Here is a 20459-nt window from a genome sequence, read left to right as displayed (position 1 = left end):
GGCAGCTAGCAGTGCGAGTCAGGCACCCGGAGCTGCTACACACACACACAGACACACACACACACACACACACACACACACACACACACACACACACAGAGTTTAAAGTGACTGCCATTTCCACAATGCACATTGCTAAATTGATGGTTCTCATTACTGAGCTGCACGGTTGCCAATGTCCTTGTTGCAAAGACTAATTGACCATATACACAACAAAGCAATCTGCTATTGCAATGTATTGGCGAGGAAATTGCTGCAAGACTAATTCCTCTGGCTTTGACTTCCTTTAAAGTTATTTTCCTGTTATTACGGTGGTAATTCCCCTGTACAGTCGTGTAGAATAGCAAAGGGAATTCATTCTAATGCAGTGTTTACGCTATTTTAGTAGCAGCAGCCCGCCAACCACAGTGGCGGGGATGAGTGACTGGAACACTGTCAGGACTGTAAACACTCGAGATGTCATGACAACCGTAAGCGCAAGCACTCTGTTAGCATCACTGGAGTTTCTGAGTGATGTTTCACCATTGACTGTATATGGGTTAGACTGCCTGTTAGAGCAGATGGCTAGTTAACGTTACTGGATTAGGCTGGAGTAGGCTTCAGTTGCAATAATTTTCTTATCTTAATCTTCTTTACCCACCTACTTTGTTCGGGTCCCACCAGTCTCAGAAAATCCTGCAGTTCTAAAGCTTGTTTTGCAGTCAAGTGTCATGTTTTTATACTTTCTAAATTGCTGATTGATATTTATACGCACACACCATCCAGGGGACAAATAACCCTTTACCCTGCTACCCTGCTGCTGAAAAAAATCCTTGAGGAAACTCTGAAATGGTATAGGAAAACGTCTCAGAATGAAGTCACTTTAATTAACTGGAAAGAGTCTCTGTCTGTCTGTCTGTCCTTTGATTTTCCCCACATCCGTTCATCCAATCAACTTCATACTGCCTAAGCAGCACCAAAGGCAGTGCACGGTCTAATGTAAGGCCTTGGGACGTATTTATTGGTAGTGTGTTATGAACAAACTGGGTAGTGTATTGATAAGGGACCCTAATTAACTGTTACACCACTGAACAGTGTGCTGGGTACAGCTCACTCTCTACTGCAGATGAAGAAAGAGAGACAGGAGTTGTTCCATTGTAGCAAACTCAAACCTTTCAGGCATCAGCTATGTCACTTTTTTAATGAACGTTTCCTCAAATAGCCTGGTACCACATAGCTAGCTGCTTGCTAATGACTGTATACTGTAGCATTGGTAGGGGATGCAGCTGTCATTGCAGGTGTACTGCTCAGGACCCGAGGATGTGCAGTGTCCAAAGTTGTTTGGATAAGTGGTTTTTGAGAAAGCTGAAAGCAGCAACACTAGGGGCCAAACAATCACATTTACTCCTTTTTTTCCCCGAACGGTCGTTTTATTCAACAAAAGCTGATTAGTTGAAGTGGAATTTCTCCAGCTGCCACTGAAGGGAGCACACAGGGAAACTTAAAGATAACGTTCAAAATTTCAGGAATACTATTAATTGTTTTCTTGCAGAGACTCAGGTGGGAAGATTTATGCATGCCAATATCATATGTGTATGCTAATAATGAGTCTTTTTGTTGCCTAATTGAATAGTCAAATTGTATTTTTATTTATTTTTATTTTTTATGCCTTTTTTTAAATAGTACAGACAGAAAGAAGGGAGCGTTACTTAGCAGTTTGCATGAGGTGAGCCCCAGATGACCTACAGGGTGCCCCGGATAGATTGGTCAGTTGATAGGAAATAATTTGAAAATCATTGAAGTAATTTTTTATGCAAAAATGGTAGAAAATTCTGTTTACAGACTCTTAAATATAAGAATTCCCTGCTTTCTCTGTTTTATATCATGTTAAACTTAATATATTTGGGATTTGGACTGACAAAACAACACATCTAAAACATCACCTTGGACTTTGAGACATTTTTCTCTATTTTCTGACATTTAACGGACTGAGAAAATAATCAGCAGATTAATCGATAAGAAGATAATCGTTAGTTGCAGCCTTAGCCCAAAGATAGGAGGATTTAGGATTTGACAGAGCCATCCAGCCATTTCCTAGTTTTCCCGTCTTTGTGCTAAGCAAAGCTCTTAGCAGTAACTTCCTATCTGCTGTGCTATCAATCATCTCATCGGACTCTCAGCAAGAAAGCAAAGAAACACATTTCCCAAAATGTCAAACTATTCCTATAAGAATGAGGGAGGTTTACATCTGAAATACTCACCGCGGTGCCGTTCTCCTCCTTCTTTATGAGCGACAGCATGCTGGTGAGGATGCGAGCACACATGACCAGGTCTCTCTGCTCCTGCATGTGTGCCTGGAGGACACGGAGGACCACCGGCAACAGGATGCACCGGGACTCTGCAACACACACTCATAGTCGTCACACATCAAAGACATAATGATATATATGGAGTGAACACAGCAGAGAGCAACAGGGAAAACACACCAATCCTCTGTGGCTGAATTAGTTCTTGTTTCTGCACAATGTTTCTTTAATATAATTAAATGTATTTCTTTGTGTAACATTAATTTACATGAGCGATAAATGAGCGTTTTCTTGCCACATTTAGCCTTTGGGAGACTGCTGGTATGAAAACATTGACATTCATTTTCTTCAGGTACAGCCTTTATTAAGAACAATTAAATGACATGGCTTTAGGTGCACTGCAGGGTAGCAATTAGCCAGGGTGTGTTCTCAAATGAGTGCACTGCAGGAGTGCACAACTAATCACTATAATATGGACTAATAGCCTTTGTGTACATGATGCAGTACCGTACAAACTATCACTGATAATTCTCTGCATTTTTCAGCTGAATCTATTGTTCATATCTGTTTGTTCCCCTCTGTGCTGTTTACTTTTCCTGTGTTCATAATCTGTATGCTTCTGTATTTGTGCTATTTGCTGACAAATCTTTCCGTGTTGGGTTTTCAGTGTGTTCACAAGCTTTAATTGCGTGTGCGTATCAAGCTGTGCATCTGTCTGTGTGAACAAGTCTTTACCTGGGTTAATGTAAAGCTGGCTTTCCACCGTCTTGGCGATGCATTGCAGTTTGACAGCCTCCAGGCAGTCGGCGTGGGCAGCGGTGGGGAGGCTGCCCAACGTCTCCCGGACGAAGCCCGCCACCTCCCGCACTGTGAAGATCTTCAACAGCTCGCCGTAAACCGCTGGAAACGTCCGCAGGAACACCGCCTAGAACAGACAGAACGGGGAAATGTTCTATCATTTGGAGGCTACACTGAAAGTTTTTCTCAAAAACACATTCAAAATATAAAATATACTCAAAAAAGTATATACTCAAAAATTTTGATTCTATCAAAATTTCACATTAACTACTAATATAAATGATCATATTATGCTTCCAATTAATTAAATGGTGTGAAACTAGAGTCTAACTATTTATCTTTAGAACTGTTTTAACCGTGTACGTTAGCCTCGGGTCTACCAGAGTCAGCAAAAGGACGCTAACGCCAGTGATTAGCCTAGCGCTAACTGTGTCCCAAATCAGACACTTTCATCTCCTCGCTGTAAAATAATAAAACAATGGGGGCTGCTGAGTTTTTCAGGAGAAATTGAATGTTTCTGGGTAAGCCAGATAAATATCACTGTTATCAACCAACGTCATCAACACACCCAGACCGTACTTCTGTCCTTCACAATAAAATACAGGACAGTCAAAATACAGATGTACTTTAAGATTGTTGCCCGAGCGTTCTTACTGCTTTCTCTCATCAGAGTTACTTTTGTATTGTAACTAGACAAGTAAATCTCCATGTACATAAAATACATTTTACATGTAGATTGTTAAATGTGTAAATCAATTATACACTATTGTTGGCGAACTTATTCAAAATGACTGTGAAAACACCGGAAAGTGCAGCATTGCAGATGTGTCTGATCTGGAATACAGTCTCTATACTCTACCTTACAGGCTCTGGGTAAAACAGTAAACGATTCAGTTAAATTGTATTAAAAAAGGTTACATAACACAATACTACCCTTCTTATTCATATATGTCCATGTTTATACTGAGCGGTTTTGTGTGGAAAACAAAGTTAAGTATTGACTGTTGTGCTGTGACACTGGCTAGACTAGAAGCCAGGCAGTCAGGGATTATGTGGATTCAGTTTAAGGGCTACTCCAGTGGGATCGCTGTCCGTCGCTTGTTTGTAGCTCTCAGTCTGATGCTCTTTCTTCCTGTCAAGTACTGTCAGATTCTCGCTGCACAATTGAAAAATGAAGATTACCAAAATCGAGAGAGCTGAGTCGCTGTGTTCCTTTTTTCCTTCATTTTTTGAAAGCCTGACAGAGGAAAGAAGTCATTTTTCACCAAACACTTTGTTTCGCTGTCACAGGGGTACACTACGGAGAAGAAAATCAGTTCAGATGGTGCAAAAAGCAGTTCCAAAGTACTGCTATTCATTAAAGACTTTTTGGTTGTAGGGCTGGGCAATTAATGACATTTATTTTAATCATGATTTTGGCTTCCAGCTATAATGAAAACAAGATAATCAAGATAAACTGCATTCTGTGACACAGTGTCGTTCCTTTACAGAGCTGCAATTTCTCCAATTTTGTCCGAGTTACTGGCTGAAATATTTTTAATATTCAGAGTTTTTAGTAGTTAATGGCAATGCATGACAATGCATAGTTTTTATAAGTATCATATATAACTTAACATAATTATATAATTGTTAATTGTAAGTCATTTTCAGTAGGTTATACATTGTTGATCTTATTTATTTTAATCATATTTTTTAAGTTATATATTTATTATTTTACTATTATTATTGATATCATTATATTTAAATGTTTATATTACTTTATTATTATTAATAATAATCAAACATTTCACATGTTTTTGAGGTTCAAGAAAATCTACTGTTAGGAAGAGAGTTTTTTTTAAGTATTCATTTCATTAATTTGTGATCTTTATTGACCAAAATAATCTAATTCTAGACACAATGGAGCAGCCCTACTTGGTGGCAATGACTAATTCAGAGGGTTTCTCTGCTGTAATGAGGTCTCAAAAGGGAGTCACTAAAGAATAATACACATAACTCCTATTTATGTTTTCAATTGGCATAAATACATTTCATATGTTCTAATTAAATCATTGTTTAATCTGTTTAATTGCTCTGTACATGATGTAATTGGAGCATAATAACTGGGTCACAGGCCAGCAGGTGTGAGAAATCCTGTGTTAATTGTTTAGAGGAACCACTTGAACACAATCGTTCCCTGAGGCAAAATCCATCTGTGCAGAAACTCTTATTGACAATTACTTCATAAATTAAACAATATCTTGGAAACATGTAGAGTAGTATTGATTGGACATCACTCTGTGTGTTAAGTGCTAAAAAAACAAAAACAGATTTTGCATCATTTTGGCGTGAAAACTACAACACATATCGGTTTACAGGTGTTAAATTATGTGTAAATGTGTGTTTGGCCGGCGTGTGTGTGTGTGCCCACATGTCACAGATTAACTTGGATTAGCATTAGCCTGGTCTGCAAGTCCCCACAGATACTGTTGTGTTGAGAATACAGATTAGTTGAGATCAGGAGTCAGCGGAGAGATGAAGTGGAGCTTTTCAGAAGGCATGGAGAGGCCACGAGTGGAATATCTGATGTTAAACTCGTTGTTAGGCCCCAAAGTGAGGTGAAATAATTACAAAGTGACTGGAGGGTTTAAAAGAAGACTGTCAGTCTTTTAAGTAGATTGATAGAATTGTTCAAATGAGCTGTGAAAAGAAAAGCTGATAGAATAATTGAAAAGATAAGAAATGTTTTCCTCTTATGTAAGAATAAATAATAAAGGCAATAAAGGAAACACTTAGGGGAAGGTTTGGTTCGGCTTGAGTGCTACCTAGGATTTAATCGATTAAAAGACTACATGACTGAAAGGAAGTGATTGGAGAAGATGTAAATGAGAAAACAAAAAGAGGATAAATGAGAGGGGGAGAACAGAGGGAAGGCAGAAGAAGAGAGAGAAGCAGATCACAGGTTCTACAGAGGCCCAGATGCAGGTACTGTATATCCCTACAAGTGTGCACAACTAGACACCAAACCACACACGCATCTGTTTCTGGTGTGTAATTAGGATTATCTTTGCCGTCTTTAGCTTGTTTGTTTTGGTTTGCTTGTTGGAAATCAGTGAAGGCGGCTGCCCTGCTGTGCAGACCTCCCAGCGGAAATGGAAAAGCTGCCACAGAAATTTCTATTCCGACTCCAGACCCTCTGGCAGCATGAAATTCAATTACAGACAATTTCTCACCTATCACAACTGCATTACCAGGAGTCCCCGAGAAAGAAAACATAATGTGGTACACAAGTACCGACAGGCACAGATTTACACATTCACATATGTGCACACAGAGAGGCATGCTTTGAGGATTTGAGGCGTGTCGATGCATGTGAGAGATTTCTGAAACATATGTACCATACCTGCGTCTGTGCGACCGGACTGGTGCTTTTGTTTTCCTGCGAGAGGAAGAAGCGGATGGACATGAAGAGCTCATGGATGCAGACTCGGAACTCTTCCTCGTTCTGGCCTCCAGTGGCCAATGAGAAGAGCCGACGGGACTGGATGATGTACTTGAAGATGTACTCGCTGGCCTGGAGGAGAGAAACAACAATCGCCGTTTGTTATCTGTTGAGACTTCAGACGTGGAATTTTCATTTTGCTGCAGTTGTGTATCATGCAAAGTTTGACTTTTATGACTCCATTTATCTGAAAGCAAAAGGTGGTGGATGCTTGTTATTTATGAAGGAAAAATGCTAAATATTTGCTTTGTTCTGGCCTCTCAAATGTGAGGATTTGCAGGTTTTGTCTGTTCTTTATTTTATTTTTGTGAATAGAACATACCTTGTTTCTGAGCAAGTAATCAGTGGAAATAAGTCTGAAAACACCATTTTGGGCTCTTGAACCTTGTGATAGACATTTATTTCATGATTTTCTTACATTTTATAGACAAATTGACAATAGTAATTGTTGTCAGACTGGCCTAGAATGAAAGGCACAATAAATTGTCGCCCTAGTGTTGACTGTTTGTAATTAAATAGATAAAATAACCAGTAAGTTTAGTTTAATAAGTTTAAGATCATTTTACTCACTTTTTGTGGATCTACTGTAGTGCTGTGAAACCTAATTCCATGTTTCTTTATTAAAATCATTACATGTGTGTGTGTGTGTGTGTGTGTGTGTGTGTGTGTGTGTGTGTGTGTGTGTGTGTGTTTGTATGTGTGCACCATCAAACAAGCTTTACCATTGTGTCTTTTTGTCATTCTTTTTAGTTTATTGCTATTATTTTCTTTATTTCCTATTTTACTTACTTTCTTCCTTTTATTATATTTGAATTGGTTTTTCATTTTCTGTTATTTTTACTTTTATTATAATTATAATATTTTTGCTTAAACCGTTATTTTTACTTTTTTAATAAATATATTTAATAATTAATGTATTTTTACTTTCACTGTTATTTTTACATGTATTCTCTCTCTCTCTCTATATATATATATATATATTTATATTTTTTTTTTATTAGATTTTTTTCTTTTTCTGTTATTTTTTTATTATAATTTCATTATTTTTAATTTCACTATTATTTTTACTTTTACTGTTATTTTTACAATAAAAAAAAAATATATATATATTTTTTTTTAAACTTTTTTTTACTTTTACTATAATTATAATTGTTTCACCTAACATACATAAACTTCGTTGGATGGCTTTGAGTACGAAAAACATAAAATAAAAGCAAATGTATGTGCACTCCTGCAGTATACAAAGAAGAAAAGTATAACAACGTTTTTTGAAGATGACCTGATTCACATTCTTGCTCCAAAATTAAACCTTTCTGAAGGAGGTGCTCTAAAAAAAACCCAATGGCATTCTATAGATCACTCAGACTGTACGAGTAAACCCTGCAAACACACGTGTGGTGTAGCTCTCATTTATTATTTACTGCATGACAGAGGAACATTTACTTCAGGTGCAGAAAGCATTGTGTGAATGATAAATGGGAAACCACAGTACAGAGGCTGCAATGTGCTTCCCTGACGCCGCATCTGCATGACTCATTAGAATAATGTGATGTGGATTCCCAACACCAGAGGCACTGCATTTCTGCTGATTAAAATAGCATGCAGCGTAATAGATTGAGGAGGGGAGTAATGAATGGTGGCGCCATGTATTCACTGCTGATGGGGGCGATAAATTAGGAGGAGTGGCAGCAAGAGGGAGTTTGTTTGTTTGTATTTCTGAAAGCATCTGTGTTGACGGTGTAATTGTTAATGTGTGCATATATGCATGATTGTGCGTCTTTTAAAAACACCGCTTTGACTGTGAGTGTCCTGTGTGTGCATGTGTGTGTGTGTGTGTGTGTGTGTGTGAACGCCTCACCTTGAGCACCTGCTGTATGTGGTCCTGATGTTCTGCGTCAACAATGCGGTCCACGTACCACTTCAGCACTTTGATCAGGTCCCTTGAGAAAACACACACACACACACTCAGTATCACCACTCACCTCAAGCTGCATCTCACATCATTTCTCTCACTGGATTTTGCAAATAAAAATGAGGCAATGCAGTGTTTTGAAATGAAACACTTCATCACACAAATCAACCTCAGAAAATAATCTCCTTGTCTGGCGGTCCTTCATAAATACAGCTGATTTAAACGGAGAGCATTGATGTTAGGATGACAGACAAATTCAATAATAATCTTTTGCCGTCCGTTCCACTTTATAAATTAGTCGAGTTTAGAATAAAACTCTTCAAATGGAGACGGATATTCCAAGAGAAGCATCCTCTTTGTGCCACAGTAAGCTGGTGACAAAGGAGGCAGACAGTGACTGAATGAGATTCCCTATTACTTCATTCCCTATTAATAACTTAAGATAATAATTTCTGTGTTAATTAATGAAGGCGTGACACTTTGAATGAAACAATATCACAGGTAGGAGAGTTTAAAACAGATGGATGTGGCAGCAGCGTTCTGAGTGGGTACGTGCAAAGACTGAAAAAAAAAAAAGAGAAGAAGACAGCGCCAGCACGATATCTTAGCAGGTACAGAGAGTGTGAAGAAGACAGCCGGTGAGAACAGCAGGTTGTGAATATGTGTGTGCATGTGTGAGTGCATGCATGTGACGGATAGGAGAAGAAATAAGCAGGTAGGAGACGGAGCACAATGTCATATTTCGTCAGCCAGGGGGCACCAGAATCATTCCATTCACACTGGTGTTGACTGCTCAGAGCCTCTCAGCACTGACGCAGGTTGGCCTTTCTGACTGCCTGCCCATGTGATACAGCATGTCATAAGAATACAATATGTAGGTAAGGCTGCACTGTTGAACAATCGAGGCTCTGCGGTAGCCTTGAGCAGCCACATTCTCTAGAAATGGAGGCTGAAACGTCACATGCCTGTAGGACAAAGCTCCGGCGAAGTGGCTCTCTATGTAGGTGTCCATGACGGGTTTGAAGTGCTGGAACTTGCTGTCTTGGAGCAGGTTGATGATATGGACCTGAAACAGATAAGACATAATATTATTTAATACCGTAATATTCCTGAAGATTCTTCTGTTCTTTTGTACTCTCTTTATTTTTACCCATTAAAATCCACTTAAGGATCTTGATGGTTGACAAATGAACAACACTATCATATATAATCTGGATCATTTTGTTCCAGCTTTTCATTCATTCATACTCAAAACAACACGTTTTCACCCTTCTATCAAATGTAAATGTGATTTGTATTAGGCTATTATATCATATTTTCACAACACAATACATGCTATAAGTCAAAGTCATTATTAACTTTATTTATTGTGTGCCTTGTCATATTAATTACACTCAAAATGCAAGTATAGGAAGATGGAGAGAGATTCTGTAACCATAACTAAATACAAAGCGAGAACAGGAAGAACAGGAATCATTTAAGAGGCAGTGGGTTATTTCCAGGACTTTATCAATTTTGTCTAATTATTTATTACTATTATTATTATTATTATTATTATTATTATCATTACTATTATTATTATTATTATTATGATTATTATTTTAATGTCACAGTTATCGTCAATACCATTAAAATGCAACACAGTATTATAAATCAATAAAATAGTAACTAAAAGCTAAACTAACAAAAAATATAATTTGAAGTGAAAGACAGCTAAAAATAATAAAAGTACTTGATTATTTAAATTTTTGTCATTATTTGAGTTCACCTTGGCATTGAATTTATTAACATAAATGTTATAAAATGAAAAAAATATTCATATTCAAATATTCATTTATTTAGGGTGATCTAAATTGTTTCCTTTCCCGTGATTATGACCCAAGAGCAGGTAATAAACACAACAACCTTTTTTTAAAGTTTTGTCAGGATCATTTTTTTAAGTTCCTTTTCTTTTCCATCCATAACAACAACAAACAGAAAAACGATCTTGACAATAAAAAAAACAACAATGCCTGCTTCAACTTTCTTCCTACATGTTTTTAAACTTGAAACTCTAAAATCCAGATGGGATTTCTATGGTGAGACAGTAAAGTGTTATAAAATGACACAACATTGTGCATCATTGGTATCAGTTAATATAAGGAGCTTACTTTATTTCAGACATGTGGCCAAAAGAAGAAAGGTATCAAATATGAAAGATTAAAAAATAATAATGCAATATTTGAAAAAGAGAATGATATTAACCCATAAGAACCCAGACCCAATAATCCTTAAAAAGGAAAAAAGTTATGGCGGATATACCACAGACCAAGTGGACCTTATGATATTTCTTATTTTTAAATAAATAAACTAGACACCTTTTCTGCTTTCAGAAATACAAATTTGCCTTTTTCTTTGCATCTCCACAACATATATAAAAATTGTGACATTAATAGCGCTGTTTAACAATAAATTCTTTTTTTAGATTTGTTTTTAACAAACAAAATAATATGAAATCAATAATAAATAAAACAAATAACCATCTGCTTTTTTTGTATTCATCTCCATAACATATATCACAATTGTGACTTTAATAGTGCTGTTAGACAACAAATTCCATTTCAGATTTGTTTTTAAGTAACAAAATGATAATAAATCGATAATAAATAAATATAAATAACACTGCGTTATTTGACGGCTTCTCAACAAGCTACTGTAGCTGTAGGACACTAAAAAACACACGTATGTACTTGAGAAAACATACATGAACATTACTAAAACATTTAAAATGTTTGTGACACCCGTGTCACCGTGGGTTCTTATGGGTTAAAGTTTTGTCAGGATCATTTTTTTTAAGTTCCTTTTCTTTTCCATCCATAACAACAACAAACAGAAAAACGATCTTGACAATAAAAAAAACAACAATGCCTGCTTCAACTTTCTTCCTACATGTTTTTAAACTTGAAACTCTAAAATCCAGATGGGATTTCTATGGTGAGACAGTAAAGTGTTATAAAATGACACAACATTGTGCATCATTGGTATCAGTTAATATAAGGAGCTTACTTTATTTCAGACATGTGGCCAAAAGAAGAAAGGTATCAAATATGAAAGATTAAAAAATAATAATGCAAGATTTGAAAAAGAGAATGATATTAACCCATAAGAACCCAGACCCAGTAATCCTTAAAAAGGAAAAAAGTTATGGCGGATATACCACAGACCAAGTGGACCTTATGATATTTCTTATTTTTAAATAAATAAACTAGACACCTTTCTGCTCTGATTAAAAAAATAATAATGCAAGATTTGCAAAAGAGAATGATATCAATTTGTAGAGATGATAGTTTCTAAAATGAAACAAAAAAAACTAAGCTGAAGCCATTTCACCAGAGTCTGCAGGAACTCCTCCATGTTTCCCACTCTGACTCTGTCCGACCACAGAAGATAAGTCCACATGTCGGACTCTGATTGATCTCGAAACCACAAAACAGAAACCTGATGGCTGCAGCGGCTCGCTGGACCTTTTCATCACTGATAACGCCACGCCGAGACCAGAAAGTGTGTTCATGTGTCAGTGTGAGACTGATGTAAAGGGCGAGAGACACAGAGAGAGAAAGCGACGGAGAGAGAGAGAGAGATCGATCACAGTCCTCGCTCTATCAGCGCACTGCAGCGTGACCGGTGTGAGATTGGTTCAGCGAGCTTTGTAGCATTTCATCAGTAGATCTTTCTCCCCGTCGGTAAGTTTGTGTTTCTGTTTTCTGTGTTTGACACTATGAGATTGTGCTTGACATATGAGGGAAAAGGGGGGAAACAGAAAATAGAAAACTATTCATTAGAAAAACATACTTACAAGTGAATCAAACACCTTGAGCCCATATCTCTGAGAGCTTTCATCCAGAATACCGAAGAGAGTGTCCAGGGTGTCCTGCAGAAACTGTACAAAAGGGAGTTTGTAACAAGACTTTTCAGTTTTTGAACGTAAAAACAACATGTGGACTGAAATCCACATATATACAGTACAGGCCAAAAGTTTGGACACACCTTCTCATTCAATGCGTTTTTCTTTATTTTCATGACTATTTACATTGTAGATTCTCACTGAAGGCATCAAAACTATGAATGAACACATATGGAATTATGTACTTAACAAAAAAAGTGTGAAATAACTGAAAACATGTCTTGTATTTTAGATTCCTCAAAGTAGCCACCCTTTGCTTACTAGAATATAAAACATGTTTTCAGTTATTTCACACTTTTTTGTTAAGTACATAATTCCACATGTGTTCATTAATAGTTTTGATGAATTTACAATGTCAATAGTCCTGAAAATAAAGGAAACGCATTGAATGAGAAGTCGTGTCCAAACTTTTGGCCTGTACTGTATATATAGTAATTTACATGTAACATGTTCACAATGCAATATACATTGTTTATAGTATATGTATATATATATAATTATTTATAATATTTGTATGTGACTATATTGATTATTCATATATGTATGTATATACTGACCCGTTAAGAGGTAGGACTAGATACGTTTTTTTACTTCTTCCTACCCCCTTTCGAACTTGCAGAAAGTGTCTGTTTTTTTTCAATTTTATTGCTTTTTTGTTTTGTTTTTTATTTATTCATCTATTCATATTTAAACTTGTGTTTTTTTTTTATTGCTTGCATGTTCGAAATAAAGACAATCAATCAAATCAAATCAGAAACAATCAATACTACAAATGCCAGGGTGGAGAATCTCATTGTGCACCTACTTTGACAATCTCAGAGCCATCGATCTCCTTAAGCTTAGAGAGGCTGTCGTTGATCCTTTCGGGGTGGGCTCGCCACTTCAACAGGTCCAGCATGTCTCCTGCAGAAAAAAAAAAAAAAAAGAAGGCAGATATAGAGAAATATCACAGTAAATGAAGGAGATACAGAACAACACAAGTGACAAGCACAAGAGATCAAGACAGATCTCGTGTTTGTTTGTAAAGACACAGCAGGATTATGAGAGCAACGAGCACCTCGGATCACAAAGCATCTCCACACCCTTCAATTATAGCCCCAAAACTCCACAGAATCCAAACAAATGATGACATTTTCAAGTGCGGCGGGATAGAGGAGATAAAAAGTCATTTTCCTGAGCCAGGGTCCCCAGACATACGCATGAATAAAACATAAGTCTGGAGAAGAAAGTCTTTTAGCTGTCTCTTCGGATTCGGTTCAACCTGAAGCATGTCTCTTTTTTTGCAACTTTGTGTCTGTGTGTGCACATGTGGGTGCATGACTGCATTTGTTTTCACCAAAATGTCAAGAAAATTTTGTCATCAAAAACTCTGCAATGCTTCTATAATCGATTCAGGAAATGAAAGGCTGTTGCAACTATATTGTGCCTGTAGCTTTTCTGTTTCTGTATTCTACCATCGACTTAATGAGCTGAAAGAGGATTTATTATTCACTGTTTTTAAGTTTAGACTTAGTCTTATATATTGCTGTCTGGTATAACAGTGACAACCTCTAGTCTAATCAGTTTATGATTCTTGTTGGCTATTGTTCACGCCAGTACAAATGAGGGCAAACAAGCTAGTTCTGCTAAAATAAGACTACAATTCCCACTCTGAGAGCTGCTTTCTGAAGGCAAGGATTTATAGCTTCATTAGTGAGCGCTGCAAACTGGAAGCTATTCCCAACACGCTGCATATTCATAGGTTTTTTCACACACTTGGATAGTTTGGATGGAAATATCACTTTCTCATCTGCACAGAACTTGTCAGTTGTTGCTTTTTGTTTGTTTAACATCATTTTATACAGAAGTCCTGAGAGGGAAGGGAGGAAACAATTCTGGTGATGAATATCTCAAATGATTTCTCTCCTGTGTTTGTGCATGATAGGCATGATTGTGTAGGAAAGGGTTTTACCAGGATAATCTTTTCCTTTTTAATAGGTGAAACACAATTTTTGTTTAGGTTTATTTTGCTTTCCATTGATAACTAGTGATTTTGGAATGTGATTTCCTTTTCTTTCTTTGTCAGGATAATTTTTCTTATAATTATTTGTTGTTGTAATACTCGTCTCGGCCACAAGAGGCTGAAGACCACCACCACCCCATGTTCTAAATAAGATAAAACGATTTTTCTTTCTTTCAGATGAGTTTTAATCCCGATTTAGAACATGGGGCCATGGTTCACTTCAGACTGCTGCCACCAAGACAATTATACAACAACTACTAAGAAAAATGATCCTGACAAAAGAAAAAGAAAAGAAAAAAAATCACCTGACAAAACTTTTTTGACCAGTTTCACAAGTTAAAAAATAAACCTTGAAAGATCATCCTTCAAAACTTTTTTAAAAACCTGTTCTCCTGTCATAATCACAGAAGACGAAGCAATTTAGATCAAACTTAGGAAATGGATCACCTGATACAGTCATGGAAAAAAATGATGAGACCACCCTTGTTTTCTTCAATGTCTTGTTCATTTTAATGCTTGGTACAACTAAAAGGTACATTTGCTTGGACAAATATAATGATAACAACAAAAACAGCTGATAAAAGTTTCATTTTAAACAATTCAAAACAGCTGATATCTAGACACTTTCCATGGTTTTATTGATAAGGATTTTGGATTTTATCTAGAAACCATGAAAAGGTCTTGATATCAGCTCTTTAACCCTTTATCAGGCAAAGAACTATATTTGGTAACTTCAGGTAATATTTTGAGAAAAAGGTTACAAATTAAGTAGATTAAAGTGGCAAATCTGCGAGGAAAAAAGTTACAGATTTAAGAGATTTAAAGTGGCAAATCTGTGCGAATAAAGTCGCAGATTTACGAGAAAAAAGTGGGAAAAAAGCTCCTTTTTCCTCCCAGATTCACCACTTAAATCTCATAAATCTATGCATTTTTTTCTCGTAGATTTGCCACTTTAATCTCGTAAACTTTTTTCTCAAAATATTATTTTTTATTGTTTTGTTTTTTTTACACATTCTGGCAGTATGTAATATCCTCCAAGATTCTCTAGGGTTGAAATTTGGAATTGGCAAGTATTTCAATGAGTGCCCTATTAAGGGTTAATTAAACTCAGCTATTTTTGTTATCATTATATTCGTCCAAACAAATGTACCTTTAGTTGTACCAGGCATTAAAATGAACAAGAAAATAAAGAAAACAAAGGTGGCTATATTTTTTTCTATGATTGTATGTTTTTTTCCACTTGCCTCCATTCCCAGGACCAGCTAGCATTAAAGCTAACTCCAATTTAAAATGTGACAAGAGTTAGAGCGTAGCAGCCAAAACACCTCACCAGGCAAGTGGCCAAAATGTCAATCCCTGAGAGTAGTTTACCATTCTGTGTGAGCTTGGTGGAGCAGAGGAAGCTGGTGATCCAGAAAGACTCCTTGGTGCCTTTCAGAGTCTGGTTGTTGGACGGCAGGTTTGCTTTGGAGAATGGCAGCTTCAGGTAACGCGAGCAGTCTGCCAAGCTGGTGTTCTCCTCACACTGGAGACAAGGAGGAAGGAAAGAAAAGCACACTTTTTACTAACTGGCAGGGAAGATTTAGAGGACACGCATAAAAATGTTTAAGGTAATGCTGCATTCATTGTTTTAATTGTCAAAACATTTAACTGAATTACAAATTGGTGATTTGCATGATTGTACAAAAATGTCATAGGAGACATGTCAGCCTAAAAAGCAAAGTCGAATCAGAAGTGCCTTAAACCTACACTATTTCTAATGACCAGCAGGCGGCGACTCCACTGGTTGCAAAATCTGATGTATAGAAGTCTATGAGAAAATGTCCTTACTTCTCACTTGATTTATTAACTCAGTAAACATGTCCCTAATGAGTTTATGGTCTCATTGACTAGTTTCAAGTCTTCTCCAACACAGCATGATGTTATTTTGTAAACTATTGTCTAATTTTGAGTAAAATAAACAACAAAGCAGGGTATGCTTTAGGATGGGGGGATCTTGTGATTGAAAAGTCCCTACCACAGTGACCTATATCACAGTTAACATGATAGTTACGAATATATCTTGCTAGCTGCTACCTTAGACCCGTTAATACTTGATTTTAAAATGCATCTTGCAATGCAATGACCTAGCAGAAGTGGTGTAGGTACTACTAACAAAACCAGCTGGACACCTTTGAAGATGCATGATACACACAACAGCAATGTGTCTCATCTGTCAACTTGTGATGTGATCGCCCAAGACACATTTTAAAACCAAGTCTAAACAGGGTTAAGTGTTTAATAAAACCAGGTCTAAACAGGGTCTTAGTATTAATAAAACCAAGTCTTAACAGGGTCTTAGTATTAATAAAACCAGGTCTAAACAGGGTCTTAGTGTTTAATAAAATCAGGTCTAAACAGGGTCTTAGTATTAATAAAACCAAGTCTAAACAGGGTCTTAGTGTTTAATAAAACCAGGTCTAAACAGGGTCTTAGTGTTTAATAAAACCAAGTCTAAACAGGGTCTTAGTATTAATAAAACCAGGTCTAAACAGGGTCTTACTGTTTAATAGAACCAGGTCTAAACAGGGTCTTAGTGTTTAATAAAACCAGGTCCAAACAGGGTCTTAGTGTTTAATAAAACCAGGTCTAAACAGGGTCTTAGTATTAATAAAACCAGGTCTAAACAGGGTCTTAGTGTCCTCCTCCTCACCTCCTTGCTCATCAAAATATGTTCACATCTGGCACCTAAAACGAGATGACGACAGCCAAAATGCCAAACTCAACTCAAGGCTTCAAAACCACAAACCGAGGGGTGACACCAGGCTGGCTACATTCTCTTCTTATATACAGTCTGAGGTTTCTATTGTATATCAGAATGTTATAAGCTGTTTATCAATCCTGACATTCAAGCTACAGCACGTAATCAATCACAGAACACTGTTGTTATTTTTGGGATTTCATGCGCTGCCTTAATGCCTCCAGCTGAGGCCGTTTGAGCTCCAAAGCTACCACACAGTTTGGACTGATTCTTCTCTGTCTATTTTGGGTCTGAGGAGAAAGTAGGCCATGCCAGTTTCATTGAGCTTTTCAGCAACTTCCATCTGGCATTAGAATGGGCCTTTTCCCCCTCTCAACGGTGGGAACACACAGGGATACCAGAGCTGTCCTCTAAAACTGGCAGGCTAAGGTTAGGGGGACTGGTAGGACTAAATCTGGCTGGAAAAGAAGACAATGAAAGGAGGAGTTTTTGTTTTTTCCAAGACTGTAGAGAATACTTTAGCTAACGGCAAAATAAATAATCAAACTTTTGGTCTCTGTTCGGCCTCACTGACAATAAAATGTATGAATGCACTCCATGCTTTTCTGTCCTCCACAAACTTTTGAGGTTTCTGCACACACCCTTCGCCTGCAGCTGAGGAAAACCATGTAGTCTGCAATTATTCTGAATTACACCCAGGACGCTCTTGCAGTAGCTTTTAACTGGGGATGCTGGCCATTTTATTTGCTTTTGTCTTTTGATCTTTCAAAACCAGAATGTGTGAAAATATAAGTGTGAGTCTCTTAGGGTCTGTAAAACTCAGAGAATGGACATAAAGGTGGAGCTAAATACAGAGATAGACTTTTCCTCAAATGAAATGTGTATGCACAAGCAAACACACATACATTAACACTCACTGGTGGTTCAGTTCAACCCCACAGCTTGAAAACGTTACGTAAGTGGACATGACTCATGGGCCGGTCGGTCTGTAATGCAGTGATGTGAGCTGTTTGTCAGCCCGTGGCACCAAACAAGTGTGATAACAGAATGGCTGCATTTAGAGCAAAAGATTCACATTATCATATACAGCATGTAATCCCATCTGAGGTAGCCTTGGCGACACCTGTGTGATGCAGTGAGTGGGTTCAATAAGCTGCAATTTACCAATGAACAGAGTGGCCATGGAGGTTTTTTCTCTCTGTCTACTGAAATCTTTTGTTTAGAAACTGCACTTTTCTTGTTAAATACCATGTCATGCAAGGACTTAAGATCGGCACACTGATACAGCAAAGGCCAGGCAGCTTGAAGTATCATACAAGGCAGGTCACTCCATTGCTATTAAGAGGATAACACTTAAAAAATACTTAAAATGAGTGGAAATACATTGAGAACAGTGACATTATCTCATCCCATTGCTTCAAAACAAGACAGATTACACATCAACATGAATATTTCTTGCAGTACAATGCCGAAGCACTGTACATGTGCCAAACAAGAAAGATCCTGCAAAGCACACAGTCAGTTCCATTCCATGTTGTTCAGTCAAAATCCCGGCAGCGAGGGTATGAATGTTTTTACCTTTTGGATAATGAGCTCATGGGTGCCATCTGGCAGAGTCCTGCCATCCTCCTGCATCAGAGGAACAAAGGAGTAGCCAAACAGTTTCTTCTCTCCCTTGTCTTTAGCTGTCAAACAACAACACATGGACATGGCATTGAGTCCAAAATACACCAGCACAGACTGCAGCAAAACAAACAAAGCAAAAACTAATGTTATGAAACCGGTTTTCTTATTATGCAATACAAATGAACAAGCTGAAACAGTGAATCTGATGCTCAGCCTTCAGTGCAGTAATTAAAGGAGACACATTATATTTTGGGTTTCTACTTCAACATGTTTAACTATTTTAATGTTAAAAAAACACATTATTTTTCTCTGAAAAAAAGCTGCTCTGCTCTGATTGGTCAGTGTTTCCACATCTAAGCTCTTTTCGCCTCTGCACCATCATTGCAGCCGGGGAATGACTGTAAATGGACTGTGGCAGCACTTTCTACCTACAGTCATGGAAAAAATTATTAGACCACCCTTGTTTTCTTCAATTTCTTGTTCATTTTAATGCCTGGTACAACTAAAGGTATATTTGTTTGGACAAATATAATGATAACAACAAAAATAGCTGATAAGAGTTTCATTTAAGAGCTGATATCCAGACACTGTCTATGGTTCTCGATACTGATGTTTGTTATTATCAAGAAAACCATGGAAAATGTCCAGATATCAGCTCTTAAATGAAACTCTTATCAGCTATTTTTGTTATTATATTTGCCCAAAAAATGTACCTTTAGTTGTATCAGTCATTAAAATGAACAAGAAATTGAAAAAAAGAGTGGTCTAATATTTTTTCCATGACTGTATATAGTATAGTTGTGACATCACTACCTTTGAGAAGCCCTGACAGCTTGTTTAAAGGCACAGTTTTTGAATAGTGTGCACTGCTTCCAGGATTGATCATTTTGAACACTTTCAGTATTTATATAGCGACTATACCTGCTTTATAATCAAAAAAGACATGGGACCATTAAAATGTAAAACTAGCATCGAGCTGATAAGCATTGTGGACCACCTACAAACATAAAAATGCAGGTTATAAACTCACATTATTCCTCTGATCTGAAACAGAAGAGCGCCAACAAATGTAGAAATGCAACAGAAAGAGGCAAAAGAAGACGACTAGACAGATAACTTTGCAAATAAAGGAAATTCATGAAAAAAAGGAAATGGTTTGTTAAGCCTCAATGATGCACATCACACATTTGATGAGATACATTTAATATTTACAGTAACACAGGAAGTCTCTACATGCTATCTTTAATCTTCAACGACACCCAGTGCTCTTACATACAACTTTACCACTGGCATAAAGCAGAAGTTGTTGTTTTAGATGCTGTTAAGTAACTCTTCGTGGGCCTGATTAATGCCGGCTGCTGAGTTTTTAAGAAGCTTTCTGAAAGCTCTGGGCATAATTTGCATTATGAACACATGTAATCTGATTTATCTGCTGCTTTAGCAATAAAGTGCTAATGTGTGCACAGCGGGAAGTGAGAAGTGTATTGCGAGGAAGGTTCCTATTCCCTTTCATTGCAACACACCGCTTAAGCTGCGTCTCGCAGTGTGTGCATGCTTGTGTGTGTGTGTGTGTGTGTGTGTGTGTGCGCTCACTCTCCCAGGAGAAGCACAAGTTTATTGTATTAAACTTGGAAAATGGTTCTGCAGCAGGGCCTTTTTATTTCTGTCGTGC

The 20459-nt window shown here is 37.2% G+C and overlaps 1 protein-coding gene across 1 annotated transcript in view; it reads right to left on the bottom strand.

The window, feature by feature from the left end:
• dock4b (dedicator of cytokinesis 4b) overlaps positions 1-20459 on the bottom strand; it is a 163293-nt gene that overhangs the window by 52694 nt on the left and 90140 nt on the right. The window contains 9 exon segments of the mRNA XM_059325448.1: positions 2241-2377; positions 3021-3210; positions 6466-6636; positions 8423-8504; positions 9442-9542; positions 12312-12395; positions 13225-13322; positions 15793-15946; positions 18740-18846. Coding sequence (XP_059181431.1) covers positions 2241-2377; positions 3021-3210; positions 6466-6636; positions 8423-8504; positions 9442-9542; positions 12312-12395; positions 13225-13322; positions 15793-15946; positions 18740-18846 — 1124 coding nt within the window.

The sequence above is a fragment of the Centropristis striata genome, chromosome 22 (genome assembly GCF_030273125.1).
Source record: "Centropristis striata isolate RG_2023a ecotype Rhode Island chromosome 22, C.striata_1.0, whole genome shotgun sequence".
Classification (NCBI taxonomy): Eukaryota; Metazoa; Chordata; class Actinopteri; order Perciformes; family Serranidae; genus Centropristis; species Centropristis striata.
The sequence above is the reverse complement of the archived record's forward strand: the minus strand, read 5'-3'. Positions and strand labels throughout refer to the sequence as shown.